Genomic DNA, 21,055 nt, shown 5'->3' with positions numbered 1-21,055 from the left:
TAACCATCACGGTCACATGGGCTGCGCAAAACATGCGATACAACTAGAATCTAGTGTATCGTAGTCGCATCATGCATGTGGATATAGTGATAGTCGATACAAAAAAGAGAGAGGCCTATGAATCTATGATGAGACATCACTATCATCATCATCATCATCAGAACCATCTAAGTGCTCATCAAAAGAGAGTCTGAAGATGACTCCTCAGCATCGGATGATAAGACACACTCATATTGATCCTCACTGATGAGGTTACCATCATCATGAAATGATGGCTCCCTAGGTGGCGACTCTGTAAGCAAGGGGGAAATATCATCATGAGGCACAAGATGTGAGCTACTAGATCCCCACCTTACATATGTCTACAAGCCACTCGAACCCCCCATCCTTGATGTTGGAGGGTGTCGAATGACCACGCCCCTACTACCATCTACTCGAACTCCTCGCCCACGAACACGCTGACTGCGAGTGTCAGAAGTATCTACAGCTATAAGCTCTCTATAGAGCTCTGCAAAAATCATCTCCTCCTCCTTGCCCGCCTCCTAATGTATACTCGAAAGAGTGTCACCCGTCAACTCAAATGTATCGACATTCACCTACATAATGCACGTAAGATGGTAAATGCAAAGGTCTAAATTGTAAAGTATAAACTTCAAAGTTCAAAGTTTAAAACAACAAATTTAAAATTTTATGAAGTGTATAAACTTTACCTACTTCAAACCACCCATGCTCATCATAGCCCTCATCATGTGAAAGTTAGTGGGGCAATAGGCTAGCCGCTCTACCTGTGGTGCGCTAAGCCGATTGCAAATCTTTGTGTGAATTAGAGAATAGGCACTCAAGTTTCTCTCGCATACATCTGAAGAGCAATCCTAGGCAAGGACCCTACAGGCTAAGGGCTAAAGAGTGTCCAATGCGTATCCAAAGTTTTGCCATCAAAATAAAGGCTTCATAAGTGACTCTCTCCTCCAACAAGTGGGAGAAGCAAAAGCCACATGCCCTCTCTCACTGCATAGCATTGTAGCTTCTCTAGCACTACATTCCAGTCATCCACAAGACCACACGAGTCAAATAAGCAAGCTAATCTAAAAGGAAAACTCTTATCATCCATAACCACCGGCGACTTGTAGGCTAGATGTACCGATGCGGCAAAACCATGGATGGGCTTATGCATCCATGTCCATCTCCTCTCTACTATCTCTAAAACATGTGCACGTTGTGTCTATGTGATATTTGTATAAGCATATGCCTCCACCAAGGCCACTCTAAAGAAGTAAACGAGAAGGCTCATGGTGGACCCCTTGCAGTCACTCATATATAACACTCTATAAAGGGAGTGAGAACAATGACAACGGCACGGAATTTTTGCCAAAACTCCTCATTAAGGCACAAGCGTTGCATGGCTTTGGCCTCCTCTATCTCATGCTCATCCCACTCATTTCATAGAGTGGACACCACTGTCAAGGCAGACCGCACCTCATAAAGGCACTCATGTAATAACCACATGTAAGCAAAGCGAGTTGAAGAACGCTTCTTTAACTCCAGTATGCTATGCTCACAATATATCGCAAGCACCTTTACCTTTACCCTGAAGAAGGTGACAACTGATGTGGCGTTGCCAACCACTGCCCCAAGCAAACGGCCCATATGCCGACAATTTGATGCATTGTCAGTAACAATTTGCACCACATTCGAGGGGCCCACCTACAACCACAAATTACAAATTACAAGTATACTAACAATACTTGGAGGTTAGAGAGGGAAAGAGAGAGTTGAGCCTTTCAAGATTCAAGAATGAAGAGAGATGAAGGTTGGGGCCCAGGGGAAAAGCGAGAATCAAGATAGATATTAGAGAGAAATTAGAATAGGGAGAGAGATAGTTATACATAAATCAATTATCCTAATGGAAGAAAGTGAAACAAATTTAAAAGGCAATGTATATCTCAATGATAGCTTGCAGAATGTGGTGGTAGACGAATGCGCCTGTCGTTTTCTTCCCCCTCTTGCCGATATCTACGGCCCGCAAAAAGTAAGTGCCAACTGGACATGAGACAAGTATGTTGGTGATGCCCTGTTTCTTACGATCACTCCATCCGTCGAAGAGAATGGAGCAACCATATTTTATCCATGCAGCTCGAATAGGATCAAGGGCTCTATCAATCCTCTCCTCTTCATCAATCTTTTTCATCCTCATGTTATTGTATGTGACACCGGTGCATCCTTCACATGGACCCACATTGGCAATGGCTTTTACTATCTTCTTCCATTACTCTTGCTTTAGAACATTGAATGCAAGATTGCACTTAACCACCGTGCGTGCAATTTCAATGTCCCCAAGTCATTTTCTTTCTTCAAGAAAGGCAACCGATCCACGCACAAGACCAGGAGCTTGAGAGAGAGGATTGTCTCTTCGGTGCTGCATGAGCCTCCACTCTTTGTCTTTTACCGGAGCCGGATGCAGATATGGAGCCCACACCACCAATGGTAGAGGCATCTCCCACATCGGTTGAAGATCTTCGATGCTTCCTCATTAGTAGGCATAGGAGTCCGTTCCAATAAGCCACTTCCTCCTCCTTTTGTAGATCCCCCTCTCATCTTGGCGAGAATCTCCTCCACGATATTTAAGGGATCTCCTTGCATGCAGCAACTTGGCCGCCGTCTTGGAAAGATGTTGGAGAAGCCGAGTTGCACCACTTGTATAGCACTTCCCCCAATACTTGCATCTCCAATGGTGGTGTGAGGGACAGGATCGAAGCTCAGCACAGAAAACCAATAGACAGTAGCTAGTGAAGCACGACACCTAATACAATATAGATTGAAAGAGTATAAACTCAAAGTACAAGGTACAACCCTTAAACCTTAGGATTGTAGGGGCGGGTGTTCACACCCAAACACGGTAAGTACCTGTAAGTGTGTGTCATAAGCACATACAAAATAATACCATAAGTCTTGGGGAAAAAACCTCTCCTACCGAGAGTAAAAGTGCCCCAGTGTCCTACAGATCACCGACACTCCTATGTGAGCATAGGCGCAAGTGAGGCGTGAGTGAAATATCCAACAAACCCCCGTGGAGTGAAGAGTGATCAAGAGTACAAGGATCATCCGCCACTAAAGGAGATCAAATTTAAAGCACGGCGAAATGCTTTAAATTTTTCACGAGGAAGAGCTTTGCTGAAGATGTCTGCCGCATTACTAGTGGAAGGACAATAGACAAGGCTGATATCACCTGCATGTAGCCTCTCTCTGACAAAGTGATAATGTATCTCAATGTGCTTCGTGCGTGCATGAAACACTGGCCCCCATGCCACTGCAATGGCACTCTAACTGTTAGTGAACAAAGGAGTAGGCTCCGTAAAAGATACATCCAAATCAACAAGCAAGCGTCTAATCCATACAATTAAACTGTGGTAGTGAAAGCTGCCTTGTATTCAGCTTCACATGACGATGTGGCGATAATAGACTCTTTCTTGCTAAGCCAAGATATGCAAGACAAACCAAGAAAGAAACAATTGCCACTAGTGGAGTGACGTGAATCATAATCACCAGCCCAATCAGAATCACTGTAAGCATGTAACTGAAGTGGTCCCCCCATGGCATAAAATAATCCAAGAGATCTAGTACCCTGCAAGTAACGGAAGACACGCTTAACAACTTGCCAATGTCACATGCATGGCTAATGCATATATCTGCTCAGGACTGAAACTACAAACTGTATGTCTGGCCTAATGTTGCATAAGTAAATAAGACATCCAACTGCTGGAGTATATGTGTGTATATCAAACAAATCACTGTCATCATGTAATGACAGTTTAAGTACAGGTTCCATTGGTGTACAAACTGGCTTGCAATCTTGTAACCCAAACTTCTCAAGAAGTTTACCAATGTATCTTGACTATGATAACCCAATACCTCTAGCATCATGTATGAACAGAATGCCAAAGTAATAAAGCAAAGACCCCAAGTTTGACATGTCAAAATTTTGCTGCAAATTTTGTTTAAATGCTGAAATCTGATCAGCATGTCCCTGTAAGCAAGAGATCATCAACATAAAGACAAATGATCAGCATAGATCCCCCCCCTCTTTATATACGTAAAGGGTAGACTTAGATGAGTTGTTTATGAACCCTTGGCTGGCAAGAAAGCATCTATCTTTGCATACCAAGCTCTAGGAGCTTGTTTCAAACCATATAAAGCTTTTTTTGAGCTTGCAGACCAAGTGCTCCAAGCCCTCAACTGCAAAACCAATGGGCTGCTGTACATATACTTCCTCATGAAGTTCCCCATGTAAAAATGCAGTTTTAATATCCAACTGATGCACAATCCATCCATAATGAGCAGCCAAACCAACCATAGACCTGATGGTTGTCATACGGGAAGTAGGAGCAAATGTCTCCTCATAGTCGATGCCTTTTTTCTATGCCTAGCCTTTAGCTACAAGCCTTGCCTTGTATTTGTCAATGGATCCATCTGCATTCCGTTTTAGCTTGTAGACCCATTTTGTTCCAATGGTTGTCTTCTCAAATGGCAAAGACACCAAATCCCATCTTTGATTCTCAGTAAGAGAATCCAATTCAGCTTTCATTACTGCCATCCAATGCACACTCTATTGTGCATCCTCAAAACATTCACGCTCCTCATCATCAAGGGTGCTTGCTGCCATAATGAACTCCATGGTATGTGCAGTATCATGTAGACGAGCTTGCCTTCTAGTATAACCAGCCATGGGTGCATCCATATGGCTATCTTTCATACTCTGTAAATACCATCTAGGCATTTGTTTTGCCTCCTGACTGTGCATCAGCTCTTGCTGAATTTCAGTTTCAGCAGTATAAGCAGTAGTGTACTGATGGACAATGCCCTTTTGCTTCCAAAAGGAATTCAGCATAGAGGACATGTATTTCCCCCCTCGGCCCGACAAAGATTCTTAATTTTACAACCAGACTGGTTTTCAACAAGTGCAATAAAAGCCAAGAATGCATCATACACTTCTGACTTTTTGACCAAAGAGTAGACCGAGCAAAATCGAGTAAAGTCATCAATAAAAGTCACAAAATAGTAACATTCTCCGAATGACTTTGTTTGCATAGACCCACATACATCTGAATGCACTAACTGCAACCTGGGTGTTGCTCGAAAAGAAACATCACGGGGAAACGAAAAACGATGTATTTTTCCCAAAATACATCCTTCACACAAGTGCTCAGGAGGTCTCTCTTGGAGAGGTAATCCATCTAGCATCTCCGTACGCTGTAACAGCATCAAGCTACCAAAGTTCGCATGCCCCATCCTAGCATGCCATAACTCTGCCTGTATCATAGCAAGAGTAATAGTGGATGTCAAATACGCTCAGTGATCAATTGAAAGAGCATTCAACTCATATAACCCATGATATAAAGTGCATGTCAAGACCAAAGTCATGTGTTCTTTGTCTCTCACTATGCATCGGTCATCATCAAATGTGACTTGCAATCCACAACGTGCCAAAGAAGAGATAGAAAGCAAATTCTTCTTTATGCTTGGCACAAATAAAGCATCCTATAGGCAGAGAATAGAGCCATCAATGGCTGTCAGCACAATCTCCCCAACACCTCTAACAGGGTATGATGCATTGTTGGCACACTGTGCAGACTTGCCAACTGGAGCCGCATGAACAGATGCAAATAAATTTCTGTGAGATGTAGTATCCCTAAAAGCACCACTATCAAAAAAGCAGGTGCCTGCATCCTCAGTAGTCAGTCATGGGTCTCCATGGCACCACACGCACCAAGTGTCTATCAAAGAAGAGGGGGCAGCCTGCCCAAAAGGTCATCTCGATTCATGACTAATGTAAGCACGGCCTCATAGAAGCCCCTATTCAACACAATCACACCTTAAAATGCTAGTCCACTGCCAATGGATCCGAGATATCACTAGGATCTTGCCCGTGAAAAAAAGGATGATCCCATCAAAGCAAATAAGGATCGAAGCACTTCTTGTGTCAACATGCACATCCACAATGTCTTGTTCATCACATTTTGGAAGATTGCTATGATTATGTTGAACATATTCCCAAGTAAAGAGTTAGCAAACTCTAGCAAATGTTCCTAATCCATGTTGGGTGTACAGTCCCTTCGTCTCCATGTACAAAGTTACATGAGTGTCAACACACCCTTATTGCACGTACATTTTTTATTCTTTCTGTACCATTACAATTTGGTACACTCATCTTGGGATTCACTCTCTCTTACACTCAACACGGTTGCTCGTACTTCTGACCTGCACGTCTATTACGCACTCTCCCCTTCAAAGTGGGATTAGAGCGGCAGCTAATGTGTGCACACTTCCCGAAGTCCATCCAAATCAGTTTCAGCTTCTAAATGTGAAAATAGCAGCAAGCCGTCACTTCTGCAGGTCAGCGTGTGCTAAGCCTATACAGGCGCAACTGTCCAAGTAGGCGACAGCAGGTGGGTAACAGCAGCAAGCGGCAATTAGATGTGACCAACAGGATCCAGGCGGCAACACCCAACAGTCAACAGGACCCAAGCAACAGCACACAACAGCTAGGAGACAGTCAGCTCGGCATTTTTTGGTGACATGGCACATCTACATAAACCCCAGTTCACGCATGGAAGCACAGTAAAGTTTTCTTCAAAAATCAAGTTTTCTTCAAAAATCTCATGGCTGAAATTTGGGGCTTTTCCCAAATTTGATGTTGCTCATCCATATCAATGACATTTGACCTGAAAATTGCAAACATAGAGCACATTTGTATCGGTGAAATTTTGCTCAGCTGATCTGAATTACTGAAATTGGTACACATTTGAGCTTGAAGAATTTGCGCTTTTGCAAAATTTTTGAAACCTCACTTAAGATGTGGATTAATCTTTAATCACATGATTAAGTAAATGTTGCACATGTGAGGTGCAATTGGGGTTAAAGTAAATTTGCGAGCTTGAGACCCGAGAAAATCACGGGATGTCAAAGGTAAAAGTTGCTATAGTTATGGTGTCAATTGTTGGCCTAGGTCATTCATTTGGCCATAAGTGTCAGTTGGTGACACTAGAGATGTGGCATTAAATGGTACCTAACGCCGATCCAATGGTCAAAGATAGCAGAGAGAGACTCTGGAGTGGAAGATGCCTGGCCAATTTAATTATTGGCTACTCAAATTATTTTTATGTGCACCGAAATAATTAAGGGCTGAAAATTAATATTTAATGATGGATAATGTTGGAAAAACCATTTGGGAAGGTTGCCACTTGGCAAACTTGCCCATACAGGCTGGTAAAAGGCTAAAGAAGATGAAAAACGAGATGATTCTTGTTGTAGCAAATGTGGGAGAGCTGTGAGCAGCCATGGCCAGCCTATTTTCAATCATTGCAACCAACCACGAGTGAGTTTTGAGGAGGCGATTGCACATTCAGATCCTCCACAGCTGGGGGGTTGCATCTAGGTACAAGGTGACAGCTGATTTGGATGTCTCAGTTGTAGGTGATAGAATTTAACGCTGTTGTGGCAGGGCAGCAACTGCATTTGACTGATTTTCAGTCATTCTTTACAACAAAACTCTGAATTTTCTCTCTCTACACCTTTCTCTCTCATCTCCCAACCATTTCACAGCCTTGTTCCGAAGATCTCAGCATTTGGACCCTTGGAGGCTAACAAATTGAAATTTCTTTGCTGTAAACCCTAATTTACAGCAGAAATTAGGGTTTAGTAGCAGCCTTGGGAAGCATGCCAAAAATTGAAAGCTCCAAGACTCGGATTTTTCAAGGCTGAAGGTGAATTTCAGCTGAATTCAGGTGGAGGACTAGCCGACTATTGGATTTGGGGCATTTCCATCGTCTATGAAGTGACAATTAAGTGCCCGAATCAAGGGGCAAAACAGATTGAAGACTTGTTGGTCACTTTCGACAGCAAGGGGAGTTTGGATTGCGAAGGGGATCGGGAGGTGCCAATTTTGGGGCCAATCAGGTGTGCATTGTCCAAGATCAGTAGGTAAATTTGTATTTTGAGATTTGCATTTATTGTTTGCTACTGTAATTAAGTTGTAATCAGGGATTTACCACCCATCCACGAAAGGAAGGTTGGATTCACCTCATGCCCACCAATTCAAGGGAATTGATGGTATCATCTGTGTTATTGCTCTTTGTTACACAGATCAGTATGTGCAGAATATGGGTGAAATGTATCAGAAAGTTAAGCATGCCCTTGAAAGGACTCAGGCAAAGCAAAAGAAAAGTGCTGATCATCACCGTCGTGAATTGATATTTTCACTTGGTGATTGGGTACTGTTGCGATTTGAAAAGGCACGCTTAAAGAAGCGGAAAGGCAAGGAAAGTCTTTTCACTAAGCTTAGTATGCGATACTATGGGCCTTTTCAAGTAACAGAGAAGATTAATGATGTCAGCTATAGGCTGAAATTGCCTGACAATTGGAAGATTCATAATGCTTTCCATGTAAGTCTTCTTGGACCCTATGTGGGTGATGTGCCAGAAGATATGCCAGCTGAGGAACAGCCCAAAGTCGAGGAACTTGATGAAAGTCTTGTTCCAGAACAGGTATTGGCACACAAAGAAAGGAAAGTGAAAGGCAAAGTTGCTAGAAGATATTTGGTTAAGTTCAAGAACTATCCAGCTATAGATGCTAAGTGATTCGACGAAGGTGAACTTGCAGAGTCACCTAATGTGTTAGAACTTTACCTTGAAGCATTTCGCTTGCAACCTACCTTGACCCCTTGTATCTCTAAGCTGAAATATATTGTCAAAGTGACAATTACTTAAGAAAGAAATTATGTACACAAACAGATTTTATACAGGTTAACACTTATTGTGTCCATATGGTTTTCTCAGTGCTAAAGAAGTAAGTATTGCTTGCAAAAATATAGTTTTTACTTCTATTGAATTGAATACATGTTGTAACAATGGTTACTCGATCGGGCATGTATTCTGTGAATTGACTCAGTGGGGATATCATTTTGATGTATCGGCCACTAGATCTCTAGTCAGGGTGATGTGGAGTCATCAAATGAGAATCTGCCACTATGGGGATATCATTGTGGTGTACCGGCCACTATATCTGGAAACAGTGATGTGGAGTCACATGATGATAGTCTGCCATGTTTCACAGTTAGAACATACATGTGTTAACAGTGTGTTCAGTTCACAATGTTGACTGATAGCATGTATGTGTTGTACATGTGCTGCCAAGTGTAAGTTCACTGGGTTAGCTGGAAGCATGTATGACATTCATGCAAACGAGGACGTTTGCGATTTCGAGAGGGAGATATGTCACAAGACTATGACAACTGTTACCTTTTTGTTGATTTCTTTATTACATATTTTATTTGGTTTTTCTTTTTGGAAGGATCCCTCTTGAAATCTAAACGCCTGAGTTGCATGGCCAGTATGTGAAACGGACAGGAATGTCTAGTGAGTCAAGACTGGACAGTTAAGGTCCAGTACAAGTCTGGAAGAGACCGATGGCACTGTAGATTGACAAGCCTGGAAGAGACTTGTGAAAGTGTATATGGACAAGTGTGTTGAAGAACTAGCTTGGAAGAGACTAGTTCAAAGTGAAGATGGACAAATCTTCAAGAGATTAGTCCATGTGGGATCATCAGTGGAAATTCACTTTCAGTTGAGCTACATTATAAATTTGGATGTAGCCATAGTCTGCAAAGATGGTCAGAAGACTAGTGGGATGCAATGGAAGCAACTCCTAAAATTTAGGGAGTTACTATTTTTGGACCCCAGAATCTATTCGCGTCATTATCTTCGTTTTTACACAAGGATCAATCCTCTAGTTTGTGCTGAGGTCAAATTCTGCACCGAGCATGGAGAATTTTAGACCGGAAGGCTGGAATGGGAAATATCTTTCAGTGCTGCCACTTGGCACAAAGTTGTGCACTTACCTCTTAAAGAGGGCTGGCGTGCAGTTTTTGGGCTAGAGAGGGCTCATTTGAAAAGGAGGAACAGTGGCTGATGCAGAATTGGTTTTGGAGAGCTTGCCTACCTTATCTATGATGCACAGAGGGTTGAGCTTGCTCCCTTCTCTCTCTCTCTCTCCCCTTGACAATTATGGATATGCCTCAGCTGAGGGCTTTTCTTCTGATTCAGGTACAGCTGTGTGGAATATGCTGTTTTTGCATGAGGCAAGAGCCTCCTTTCTCCAGGAACAGGAGCAGTTGTTTGCTACCCATAAGCAGGAACAGGTGAGGATGGTAACCTCACCAAGCAAGTGCCTGAAACAGCACTAAACCAGTACTGATTCTGGACTGTTCAGAGGTTAATTCAGAGCCCAATTGATGTCAGAGTCAAGGGGCACTTGGCACAGATGATGCAGGATAGTGTAGGGAACAATATGAGCTGAGAACAGGTGTCAGAACACGTCTGAACCAGTATTTACAGTGGGCTGAACAGTATAGGGAACAGTATGAGTTGAAAACAGGTTTCAGAACAGGTCTGAACCAGTAATTACAGCAGAGTGAAATGGTCAATTCTGCACTCCAACCAGAAGTTTCAGACTTGGGCAGAGTTTCCCCTCTTGGTCAACTTGTTTTGGGTCAGTAATTGTACTGTTATGCTGCCAAATTTCACCCAGAATAGGTGAAAGACAGCCCGTACTTTCTCTTTTTAAAAATAAAGAAATACCGCAAGGGGCGCCTAACTTAGGGGCCAACAGGGTGTTGGTGTGGCAACAGGAGCATTTTAGCTTCCTGTTTTTCTTCTTGATTCTGTGTCTTTAAGTTCAGGTAAAGTGGGCGACTGTGAATTGGGTGAAAGCATTTATATATTTTGGTTGTACACTACCGCCCTTCCCAGTAAACAGGCCGGTTACAACACCTGTGTAGGCAACAACTTGCTTGATGTATGTGAATATAGGTGGGAAAGTACATACCAATCTCAACCCAAGAGACCTAGTGGGACAGGGGAATCAATTGTTCTTTTCAAAGAAAGGATCCAAGATGTAGTCCATGTGGTGTATAGAGATGTAGAAGTGAAATAGATGTGGACTAGGGTGCACACAAATAGACCTATTGTGGCAACCTAGTGAATGGCACTACGTGTGGGAAGGTATGGGCTGCTGAAATATGTAATACTTGAGCCAGATGTCTCATACGCATGCAATGAAATATGTGGATCTAGCTCCATCAATGGGTTTTAAACTGTAGCACTATATACATGTTAGGTTGCCTCCATAAATTCATAACATGGGAGCCTACGTACATATGGCTATGCCCCTTGTAGGTGACCACATGCCATAGTGAAGGTCAAAATAGCATGGTCCGGTACTAAGCAATCAATCTACTTGAGATCTCAAAACTCTTGATATTCGGTATTAAGCTCCATGAACCAATCAAGTAACATTCTTATGTTCAACATGTAAAACGATTTGATCTAGCCACTAAGATAGTCCATTATGTATGGGTAGATTATGTGCACTCCCAATGCTAGTAGGTGTGTTCCACATTTCATCAACTCTCTATCTTGGGTTGATCTAAGTAATCCCACATCATCCAGTGCCTGCTCTCAAAACATCTCATTGCTTGTTTTATAGAAAGCAAATTAACTATTTATTGTGCCGTCATTGAAATCTCCCGCTAGTAAGACATCCCTAATGCTTGTGAATTCCATGATTTTCTCATATAGTGATGTATATGCGGGCCTCTCTATTTTCTCATATGGCGATGTATATGGGCACCTCTCTATAAGTGGTGAATCAACTATGTCAATGGAAGTAAGATTCCACAATGTAGATATCCTCGCATAAAATGGTTGGTATGACAATGATTACAAAGGAACATAAACATGTCTCCAATTGGATGTCACACTTGGAGAATGCACACCTAAGCATGCTTTGATACTCTTTGGACACTTATTGCAGGAAAAGGTGTAGGAATACTCAACTAGATTTCTGAGAAGAAGGCTAGATCCAAGCTCAACACAGAAAACAGTAGATAGTGTGAGAGTGAAGCACGACACCCAATGCAATAGACTGAAGAGTGTATTCTGAAAGTACAAGGTACAACCCTTAAACCTTTGGGTTGTAGGGGGTGTTCACAACCAAACACGGTAAGTGCCCGTAAGTGTATGTTATAAGCACATACGAAATAATACCATAAGTCTGGGGGTAAAAACCTCTCCTACCGAGAGTAAAAAGTGCCCCAGTGTCCTACTGATCAGCGACACTCCTATGTGAGCGTAGGCGTAAGTGAAATATCCAACAAAACCCCCTAGAGTGAAGGGTAATCAAGAGTACAAGGATCATCCACCACTAAGAGAAAATCAAATTTAAAGCATTGCGAAATATTTCAAATTTGTCACGAGAAAGAGCCGTGGTGAAGATGTCTGCCACATTGTTGGTGGTAGGACAATAGACAAGGATGATATCACCTGCATGTAGCCTCTCTCTAACAAGTGATAACGTATCTCAATGTGTTTCTTACGTGCATGAAACACAGGATTCCGTGCCACTGCAATGCCACTCTCACTGTCAGTGAACAAAGGAGTAGGCTCTGTAAAAGATATATCCAGATCAATAAGCAAGCGTCTAATCCATACGCATTCAACTGTGGTAGAGAAAGCTGCCTTGTATTCAGCTTCACATGACGATGTGGGAACAGTGGACTCTTTCTTGCTAAGCCAAGATATGCAAGACGAGCCAAGAAAGAAACAATTGCCACTAGTGGAGTGACGTGAATCATAATCACTAGCCCAATCAGAATCATTCTAAGCATGTAACTGAAATGGTTCCCCCCTGGCATAAAGCAATCCAAGAGATCTAGTATCCTGCAAGTAACGGAAGACACGCTTAACAGCTTGCCAATGTCAAATGTGTGGCTGATGCATATATCTACTCAGGGCTGAAACTGCAAATTGTACGTCCAACCTAGTGTTGCATAGGTAAATAAGACATCTAACTACTGGAGCATATGTGAGTATATCAAACAAATCACTGTCATCATGTAATGACAGCTTTAGTCTAAGTTCCATTGGTGTACAGACTGGCTTGCAATCCTATAAGCCAAACTTCTCAAGAAGTTTACCAATGTATCTTGATTGTCATAACCCAATACCTCTAGCATCATGCATGAACTGAATGCCCAATACCCCAGGTCTGAAATGTCAAAAGTTTTCTACAAATTTTGTTTAAACGCTGAAATTTGATCAGCATGTGTCCCTGTAAACAAGAGATCATCAACATATAGACAAATGATCAGCATGGATCCCCCCTCTTTACATACGTAAAGGGTAGACTCAGATGAGTTGTTTGCGAACCCTTGGCTAAGCAAGAAAGCATCAATATTTGCATACCAAGCTCTAAGAGCTTGTTTCAAACCATATAAAGCTTTTTTCAGCTTGCAAACCAAGTGTTCTGATCCCTCAACTGCAAAAACAATGGGTTGTTGTACATATACTTCCTCATGAAGTTCCCCATGTAAAAATGCAGTTTTAATATCCAACTGATGCACAGTCCATCCATAATGAGCAGCCAAACCAACCATAGACATAATGGTCGTTATGCGGGAAGTAGGAGCAAATGTCTCCTCATACTCAATGCCTTTCTTCTGAGCATAGCCTTTAGCTACAAGCCTTGCCTTGTATTTGTCAATGGATCCATCTGCATTCCGTTTTAGCTTGTAGACACATTTTGTTCCAATGGCTTTCTTCCCAAATGGCAAAGACACTAAATTCCATGTTTGATTCTTAGAGATAGAATCCAATTCAGCTTGCATTGCTGCCATCCAATGCACACTCTAATGTGCATCCTCACAACATTCACGCTCCTCATCATCAAGGGTGCTTGCTGCTATAACAACATAGTCTATAAATACCATCTAGGCATTTGTCTTACCTCCTAACTGTGCATAAGCTCTTGCTGAATTTCAGTTTCAGCACTTTGCTGAATATTCAAATCAGCAAATGGCTGATTATCTACATTTTCCGAAGGAGCAACTGGCTGAACATTAAGTTCACTAGCTGAAACTCTAGCTGAATCACCAAATGTAATGGGCAACAACCCTTCAAATACATCATGGCTAGCGTGATGTGTCCAAACTAGCCAGGGACAATTCTGATTTTTCATCAAATAGTACATCCCTATTGACAAACACCTTTTTAGAAACAGAATCATAGACTCTGTAGCCTATGCTCTCACTACTATATCCCACAAAAATGCATTTGACAGCCTTGTTATGCAACTTTTTTCTGAGTACCTGTGGAACGTGTGCATATGCAAGGCACCCAAAGGTACAAAAATGTCCAACAGAAGGTTTCCGTTGTTCCAAGCCTCAAAAGGTGTAATTTTCTTCAAAGCTTTGATGGGGCATCTGTTCAAAACATGGCGAGCACACATGACGGCTTCCATCCAAAAACTATGTGGCAAGCTCTTTGCCTTCAACATGCATTTGGCCATCTCCATAAGTGACAGATTCTTCCTCTCTGCAAACCCATTCTGTTCTAGAGGATAAGCAGTAGTGTACTGATGGATAATGCCCTTCTGCTTCAAAACAGAATTCAGCATAGAGAACATATATTCCCCCCCTCGGTCCGAACGGAGAGTCTTAATTTTACAACCAAACTCGTTTTTAACAAGTGCAATGAAAGCCAAGAATGCATCATACACTTCTAACTTTTTGACCAAAGAGTAGACCCAGCAAAATCGAGTAAAGTCATCAATGAAAGTCACAAAATAGTAACATCCTCCCAATGACTTTGTCTGCATAGGTCCACATACATCTGAATGCACTAATTGCAACCTGGCTATTGCTCTAATAGCAACATCACGAGGAAACGAAAAATGATGCATTTTTCCCAAAGTACATCCGTCGCACAAGTGCTCACGAGATCTCACCAGTAGAGGTAATCCATCTAGCATCTGTATACGTTGTAAGAGCATCAAGCTACCAAAGTTCACATGCCCCATCCTAGCATGCCATAACTCTATTTGTATCATAGCAAAAGTAAGAGTGGATGCCAAGTACGATGTCTGATCAACTGAAAGAGCATCCAACTCGTATAACGCATGACATAAAGTGCATGTTAAGACCAAAGTCATGTGTTCTTTGTCTCTCACTATGCATCTGTCATCATTAAATGTGATATGCAATCCACAACGTGCCAAAGAAGAAATAGAGAGCAGATTCTTCTTTATGGCCTCGCACAAATAAAGCATCTTGTAGGCAAAGAATAGAGCCATCAATGGCTGTCAGCACAATCTCCCCAATACCTCTAACAGGATATGATACATTGGTGGCACACTGTACAAACTTGCCAACTGGAGCTACACCAACATAAGCAAATAAATCTCTGCGAGATGTAATATGTCTAGAAGTACCACTGTCAAAAAACCAAGTGCATGCATCCTCAGTAGAGCTAAATGCTCGATCAGCCCAAGAAGTGTCAATATTGCATGTGTAAAAGCAATAGTCCCTATCTGCAACAAAGGACGCGGACTCAATAGCAGTGGAAGAAGCATCACAAACAGACATTCCTAGCTCCTTTTTCTTCTCCTTGGCAATGCGCTTTCTGCACTCAGTGATGCAGTGGCATGGCTTCTTGCAATAATGGCATTCGCCCTTTTTGGCTTGCGTGCCCCCTTGTTTTTTACTTGCCTTTGATATGCCAGACGTCCCAGAACTCTGCAAAGTATTCTTTACTTGGCTGCCTTTGTCTTTATGTCTAGCCATAAAAGCTTGCTCAGAGGCTATGGCATCCACACAACTATTTCTTCTTGTTTGCTCCTCCTCTAGAAGCAAACTGACTAACTAAAGAAAACTAATTGGCTGTGGGGCAATCCTCATGGTGAGGTTTAAGGCTGTATGAAAAGCCAAGTACGAAGGAGGTAATGAGTTCAAAGTGGTTGATATCATCAATGCATCCGAATAGTACTCATCAACATTCATGAGTTGCTCACGCAAGTCCTGAATTTAATTTAAGTGATCCTGAATAGAATCACCTTCATCCATTTTCAATGTCTCTAGCTCTTTCTTTAAGAAAGAGATGCGAGTCTCATTTTTGCATGCAAATATCTGCTCCAAAGTTAGACAAGCTTCTCGTAAAGAAGCTTCTGAACGAATGTGGGAGATGATCGACCGTTGAACTGCCAATGCAATCAACGACGCCGCCTGTGCATCCTGTGTATCCCATGCTTTTTGAGCTGCAGATCTTTGTGCAAGTGGCTGAAGTGGAGCACGCTGAGGTGCCCGTTGTGCACGTCCTCCTGGAGGAGGAGTAGCTGGAGCCACAACTCTAGGTCTAGTTTCTTCTTCACTGACATAATCCCAAAGATTTTTTGCCACAAGTACATTCTTCATCATGAAGGATCAAAGTGAATAATTATTTCCATCCAATCTGTCCTCCTTGGAGACATAAGTGAAGACATCTCCTGTCTAATTTGCCATAATAATCAATTACCAAAAGAGGCAAAGTCAAAGCAAAACTAAACTAGAAATCTCAAAATTTTCAAAAATTGCAAGAAATAACTTTTTACAATTAGTATACAGAGATGTACTCTGTCAAAACTGTCTTTGATGCACGCAATCCAAGGTGCAATCAATGTTCAGCAACATTGTATTAGCAAAATCTCCAAAATTTATTGCCTCAGATTTGTTCAAAACAATCTACCAATGACTATAACTGCAGTATATATGCCAATATCCTCAAAAAACATAAAAGCCCCAAAAAATTTTATGAATGTGTCCAGAAATTTACATCCAATGTATCCCAAACACATATCCTGAATGCTGTGCTTGCTATGTAGGAACCCCCTCTTCCAGAAATTTCTTCTGGAATAAAAGGATTTTTAAAAAAATTAAAAATACATCAGTGATGACCGGCTGTCACTAGCAACAGGCGGTTGTCAAGGGGTGGACGGGGCTGACATGAGGATAGTCGGGCTGGATGTCGCAGGCGAGTTGGTGGGCGTCAAAGCTGTGGTGAGCTTGCGCAGTGGCGAACGGGCGGCGCAGAGGACCAGTCTGCAGAGGCGTCGCAACTAGCAAGGCTACTGATGCATGTCACAGGAGGCGTGACAGACGGGCGGCACTAGCGACTAACGGGCGTTATGTCTAGCAGGTGGCAAGGCAAACTCGACTGGCGCTTCAGACTGTGACTGATGGGCGCGACGTCTGGCGGGTGGCGTGACGTCTCGAGCTTCAGATTGTGACTGACGTAGCATGCAGCATAGGGGTGGATAGGAGGTAGTCTGGCGTGTGGCGCAAGAAGCAAGTCAAGCTGCTACAAGTCGTGGCGAATCTGACAGGGCAGAGTTGAATAGAGCCAGAAGCTCCCAAAGGCTGAGTGGAGCTAAGGAGAACCTGAGCTTCAGCTGAACAGAGCCAATGCTGCTCTAATACCAAATGTGAGAAGAAGGCAGGATCAAAGCTCAGCACAGAAAACAATACACAATGTGAGAGTGAAGCATGACACCCAATGCAATAGACTGAAGAGTGTATTCTGAAAGTACAAGGTACAACCCCTAAACCTTAGGGTTGTAGGGGGTGTTTACACCCGAACACGGTAAGTGCCCATAAGTGTGTGTCATAAGCACATACGAAATAATACCATAAGTCTGGGGGAAAAAACCTCTCCTATCAAGAGTAAAAAGTGCCCCAATGTCCTACCGATGACCAACACTCCTATGTGAGCATAGGTATAAGTGAAATACCCAACAAGATTGGAGGCAGAGATGTATTCTATGTCCTTGGGATAGGAGAGGAAAAGAGCATGGAGGAGCCTTTTTAAAATGAGCTCCTATTTAGACTGCTCTTAATGCAAAATAGTAGGAAACTATTTTCTTCCGCACTTAAAAAAATAAGAAACAATCTTCTTCTGCACTTTAAGTTGGATAGGAAAATATAAAGTACACTCCACTCATTGGCCAAATTGCAAATAAATCGTGCAACACTCAGAACTACTTGATTGTAGCTACATGATATTGTTAACTTGAAAAGAGAAACTGCAGTAAAAACAGGATAACAACAGTGATAACATATTATAGCATACCTGATTTCGGTACACGATGTAGCCAAGTAGAAAGTAGATCATGAGGAATGGTAGCACTAGTGGTGCCAAAACTGCATACATGAATCCTATGAAGACAAACAACAACACATTTGGAAGTGTGCGGTAATACTGAAAAGGCTTTATGCGGGGTCCATATCGTTGCTTCCCAAATATATGTTTTAAAAAGAAACCCTCTAAAAGGACAGAGGGTTGAAGAATTTCAGTTGCAAAGCCTGTCCATCCTTTTGTCATTATGAAGTTCATGAAGAAGTTGGCCTGCACATCAGGCAAACACATGATTAGATCACAACTGATTACTGTACACAGAAAGAAGAAAAAAGAAAGAATTGAATCTTGAGATGATAAACTTGGGCACAGTTCAAAGGCCAAGGAGCTTGCAACTATAAGCATTGTCACATTAACATAAAAGGAGCTTCTATAAACTACTAAACACTCATTGTCTAAGTGTATGTAAAGCCTGGAAAGACCTAAGCATTTTTGTCATGTGGCACATCTACCATCTTCACTGTTCCCCTAACCTAGTTTACATCAAGAATGATGCTTACTTCTACAAGTCTTCTTTACTGCTACACAAGAGTCTTTTCTCATTCCATTCTTTCTTAGCACCCTGAGTTTATACCACTGAGACCACATTTTTTGAGCTAACTAAACTAGAAGCAGAGTCTAGAATACCCTGAAGTGTTTCTGACAATGATTCTGCAGTTCTAGCAGTTCATAGCAACAGTAAGCTGTTTCTCATGGTTGATGAGTGAAACAAGTGTGAACATGGCATACCCTTGCCTTCTCAGAGGAAATATATTCTGAAAGATAAGACTAGCTTTGATGACAGCAATTACCTGTGGTGATCCAAAATAGTGCAGAGTATACACTTCTGGGTGATACAAGTAAAGCAAAGTAGAACAAAAGGCCATATCCAAAATCAGTGACTTACTTGTCCTGCAACTGCAGAAGCAAGAAGAGCAGGTATTTGCCGAGGACTTTCAATAACTTGATTGAGAAGGCTCACCAGCGATCCATATGTCACAAGAAAGAATGAATTTCCAACCAAGAACAAGAAAACTTTCCCACATGTTTTTATTTCCTGAGTGCTGTATGATGGATAACCTTCCAAGCGAGTCAATGCCAGCATGAGCGGCGGTATGTAATAGTACAGAATAGTAAGAAGCAAGCTTGGAAGATAACCACTGATGAAGGAGCTCACGACTGGACTGCATCACAGGCACTCACAAGCTTTAAAATATTATTAACCAGCTCATAGATAGACCTTGCAAACACTACAGCACATTTCCCTGCTGAATGGTAATAAGAGTTGTAGCTTTAGAAGAGCTCAAGCATTCAACGGATATTCAAAAACAAATGCCTTGTTTGTTTCTTATAAAACTTCAAAATAGTTTGGGTCATGATTTATTTTCTGCTTCCTCTCAAAGGGCAAGATAAGAAAGAACAATTGCACCATAGATGTGCATGCATGTTAATGCTTGTTACCCAAGAACCTGCAAAAATGGTGATTGTTTTCTTCCTTCTTTTTGGTACTTTGTTCTTTTCTTTTTCCTTCCTTCACTATGGCATTGCAATTAATGCAAATAGTTCGTCTCCAATCTGTGATGCTGTCTGATCTCTAGAATTTGCTCCTTGTGCAGTAATCAAGAACTGAGAACTTTAGTGTAGCCATGGGAACAGTGAATACTCTGAACCTCACAAGCCAAGGTTAAATTTTCTTGCTTATGAAATGTTTAAACAACTATCCTACCTGCTTCAAGATTATGGCCTGATTGTTCCTGATCAGGCAGTTGGGTTCAGTCTGTCTAGATCCTGGACATTGGGGTTTCTTGCATCGGGGTCCTTAACATCTATGCTCTTCAGCCTTGGAGCAGAGCTGTGTTATGGAGTACACTTGAGGAATGTATTATGTATACACTTGCAGCCACCCTACCAGAGGCGGAGACAGAGTAGTTGTGGTCGACTTAATCTACAGGTCATGGAGGCTTGGTTGGGAAGAGGAGTAATTTTCAGGGCATTGCAGAGAGAATGGAGAAGAGTGGCAGGCCTTTCTCTTCCCCGTTGGGATCAAAGCCTGCTCTAGAGACCAGCCTTCATCAAGTAAGAAAGCTCCTTCAACTTTCCTTCTGGAGCTACAATACAAGAATTGAGGAGGCAGGCCTTGTGCATGTCTATAACAGCCCTTTTCCAAGAAAAAACTGAGGTAACCAGAAGGATCATAATTCACTTAGGCCTGCATTTTTAAACAAAAAAAGAAAAAGAAAGGGAAAAATAAACCATTTAAACAAACATAAGTAATTTATTATTAGTTTGTATGTTATTGTTCATGTTTTAATTTGTAAAGGGGAAATACACAACCAAAGAAAAAATTAATAAAAACACAAAGATTTAAAGAACAGAAAAACTCGAAAGGCACAAGAGATGGATAAGAAATAAAAACCAATAAAAACAAAAAAAAAAGAGTTAAAGAACGGAAAAACTCAAAAGGCACTACAGATGGCCTGGAGATTACTCAATAGGGACCGATCACTTTCCTTGGAATGGCATATAAGATCCTTGCTAAAGCACTGAGTCTCAAATTATCTCATCTAATGCACTACTCATCCACCGTAGCCAGATAGGTTTTGTACAGGAGTGTAGCATCCTAGTCAATATTTTTACCACTTCGGTATCCTGAACTCTTGCACAATCCAGGTGGCAGGACCTTATTGTGTTACTTCTTGATTTCATGAAGGCTTATGATGACAGAGTTGATTGGGAGTTTCTAGAGAGCACCATGCTGAGGATGGGTTTTCCAAACAAGTGGGTCAGAGGCATAGTAGCTCTTTATTGCTTAACTCCAATCTAAATTCCGGTTAATGGTTCAAAAGGTGATAACTTCAGCATTCATAGGTTGGTGAGACACGGATGCCCCATTGCACCTCTTCCTTTTCTGTTGTAGCAGAGGCCATGAGCTCTTTTCTTAGGGATAGATCTGCATGTATTCATGGCATCAAACTAGTCATCCTAAGGTTTGAGTTGGATAGATTTTGCAAATGACACTGCTA

The 21,055-nt window shown here is 41.9% G+C and overlaps 1 protein-coding gene across 2 annotated transcripts in view; it reads right to left on the bottom strand.

Moving 5' to 3' along the window:
• Nucleotides 1-21,055, bottom strand: part of LOC148039106 (hyperosmolality-gated Ca2+ permeable channel 2.3-like) — a 139,332-nt gene that overhangs the window by 25,386 nt on the left and 92,891 nt on the right. For both annotated transcript variants that reach the window (XM_087674994.1, XM_087674993.1), the window contains 2 exons: nt 18,940-19,216; nt 17,988-18,263 (listed from right to left, as the gene is read on the bottom strand). In XM_087674994.1, the coding sequence (XP_087531120.1) occupies nt 17,988-18,263; nt 18,940-19,216 (553 nt within the window). The remainder of the gene's footprint in view (nt 1-17,987; nt 18,264-18,939; nt 19,217-21,055) is intronic.

Source organism: Lygodium microphyllum, chromosome 3 (assembly GCF_053477565.2).
Source record: "Lygodium microphyllum isolate KBCC chromosome 3, Lygodium_microphyllum_v1.1.10, whole genome shotgun sequence".
Taxonomy (NCBI): domain Eukaryota; kingdom Viridiplantae; phylum Streptophyta; class Polypodiopsida; order Schizaeales; family Lygodiaceae; genus Lygodium; species Lygodium microphyllum.
This window is presented reverse-complemented; position numbering and strand designations above follow the sequence as displayed.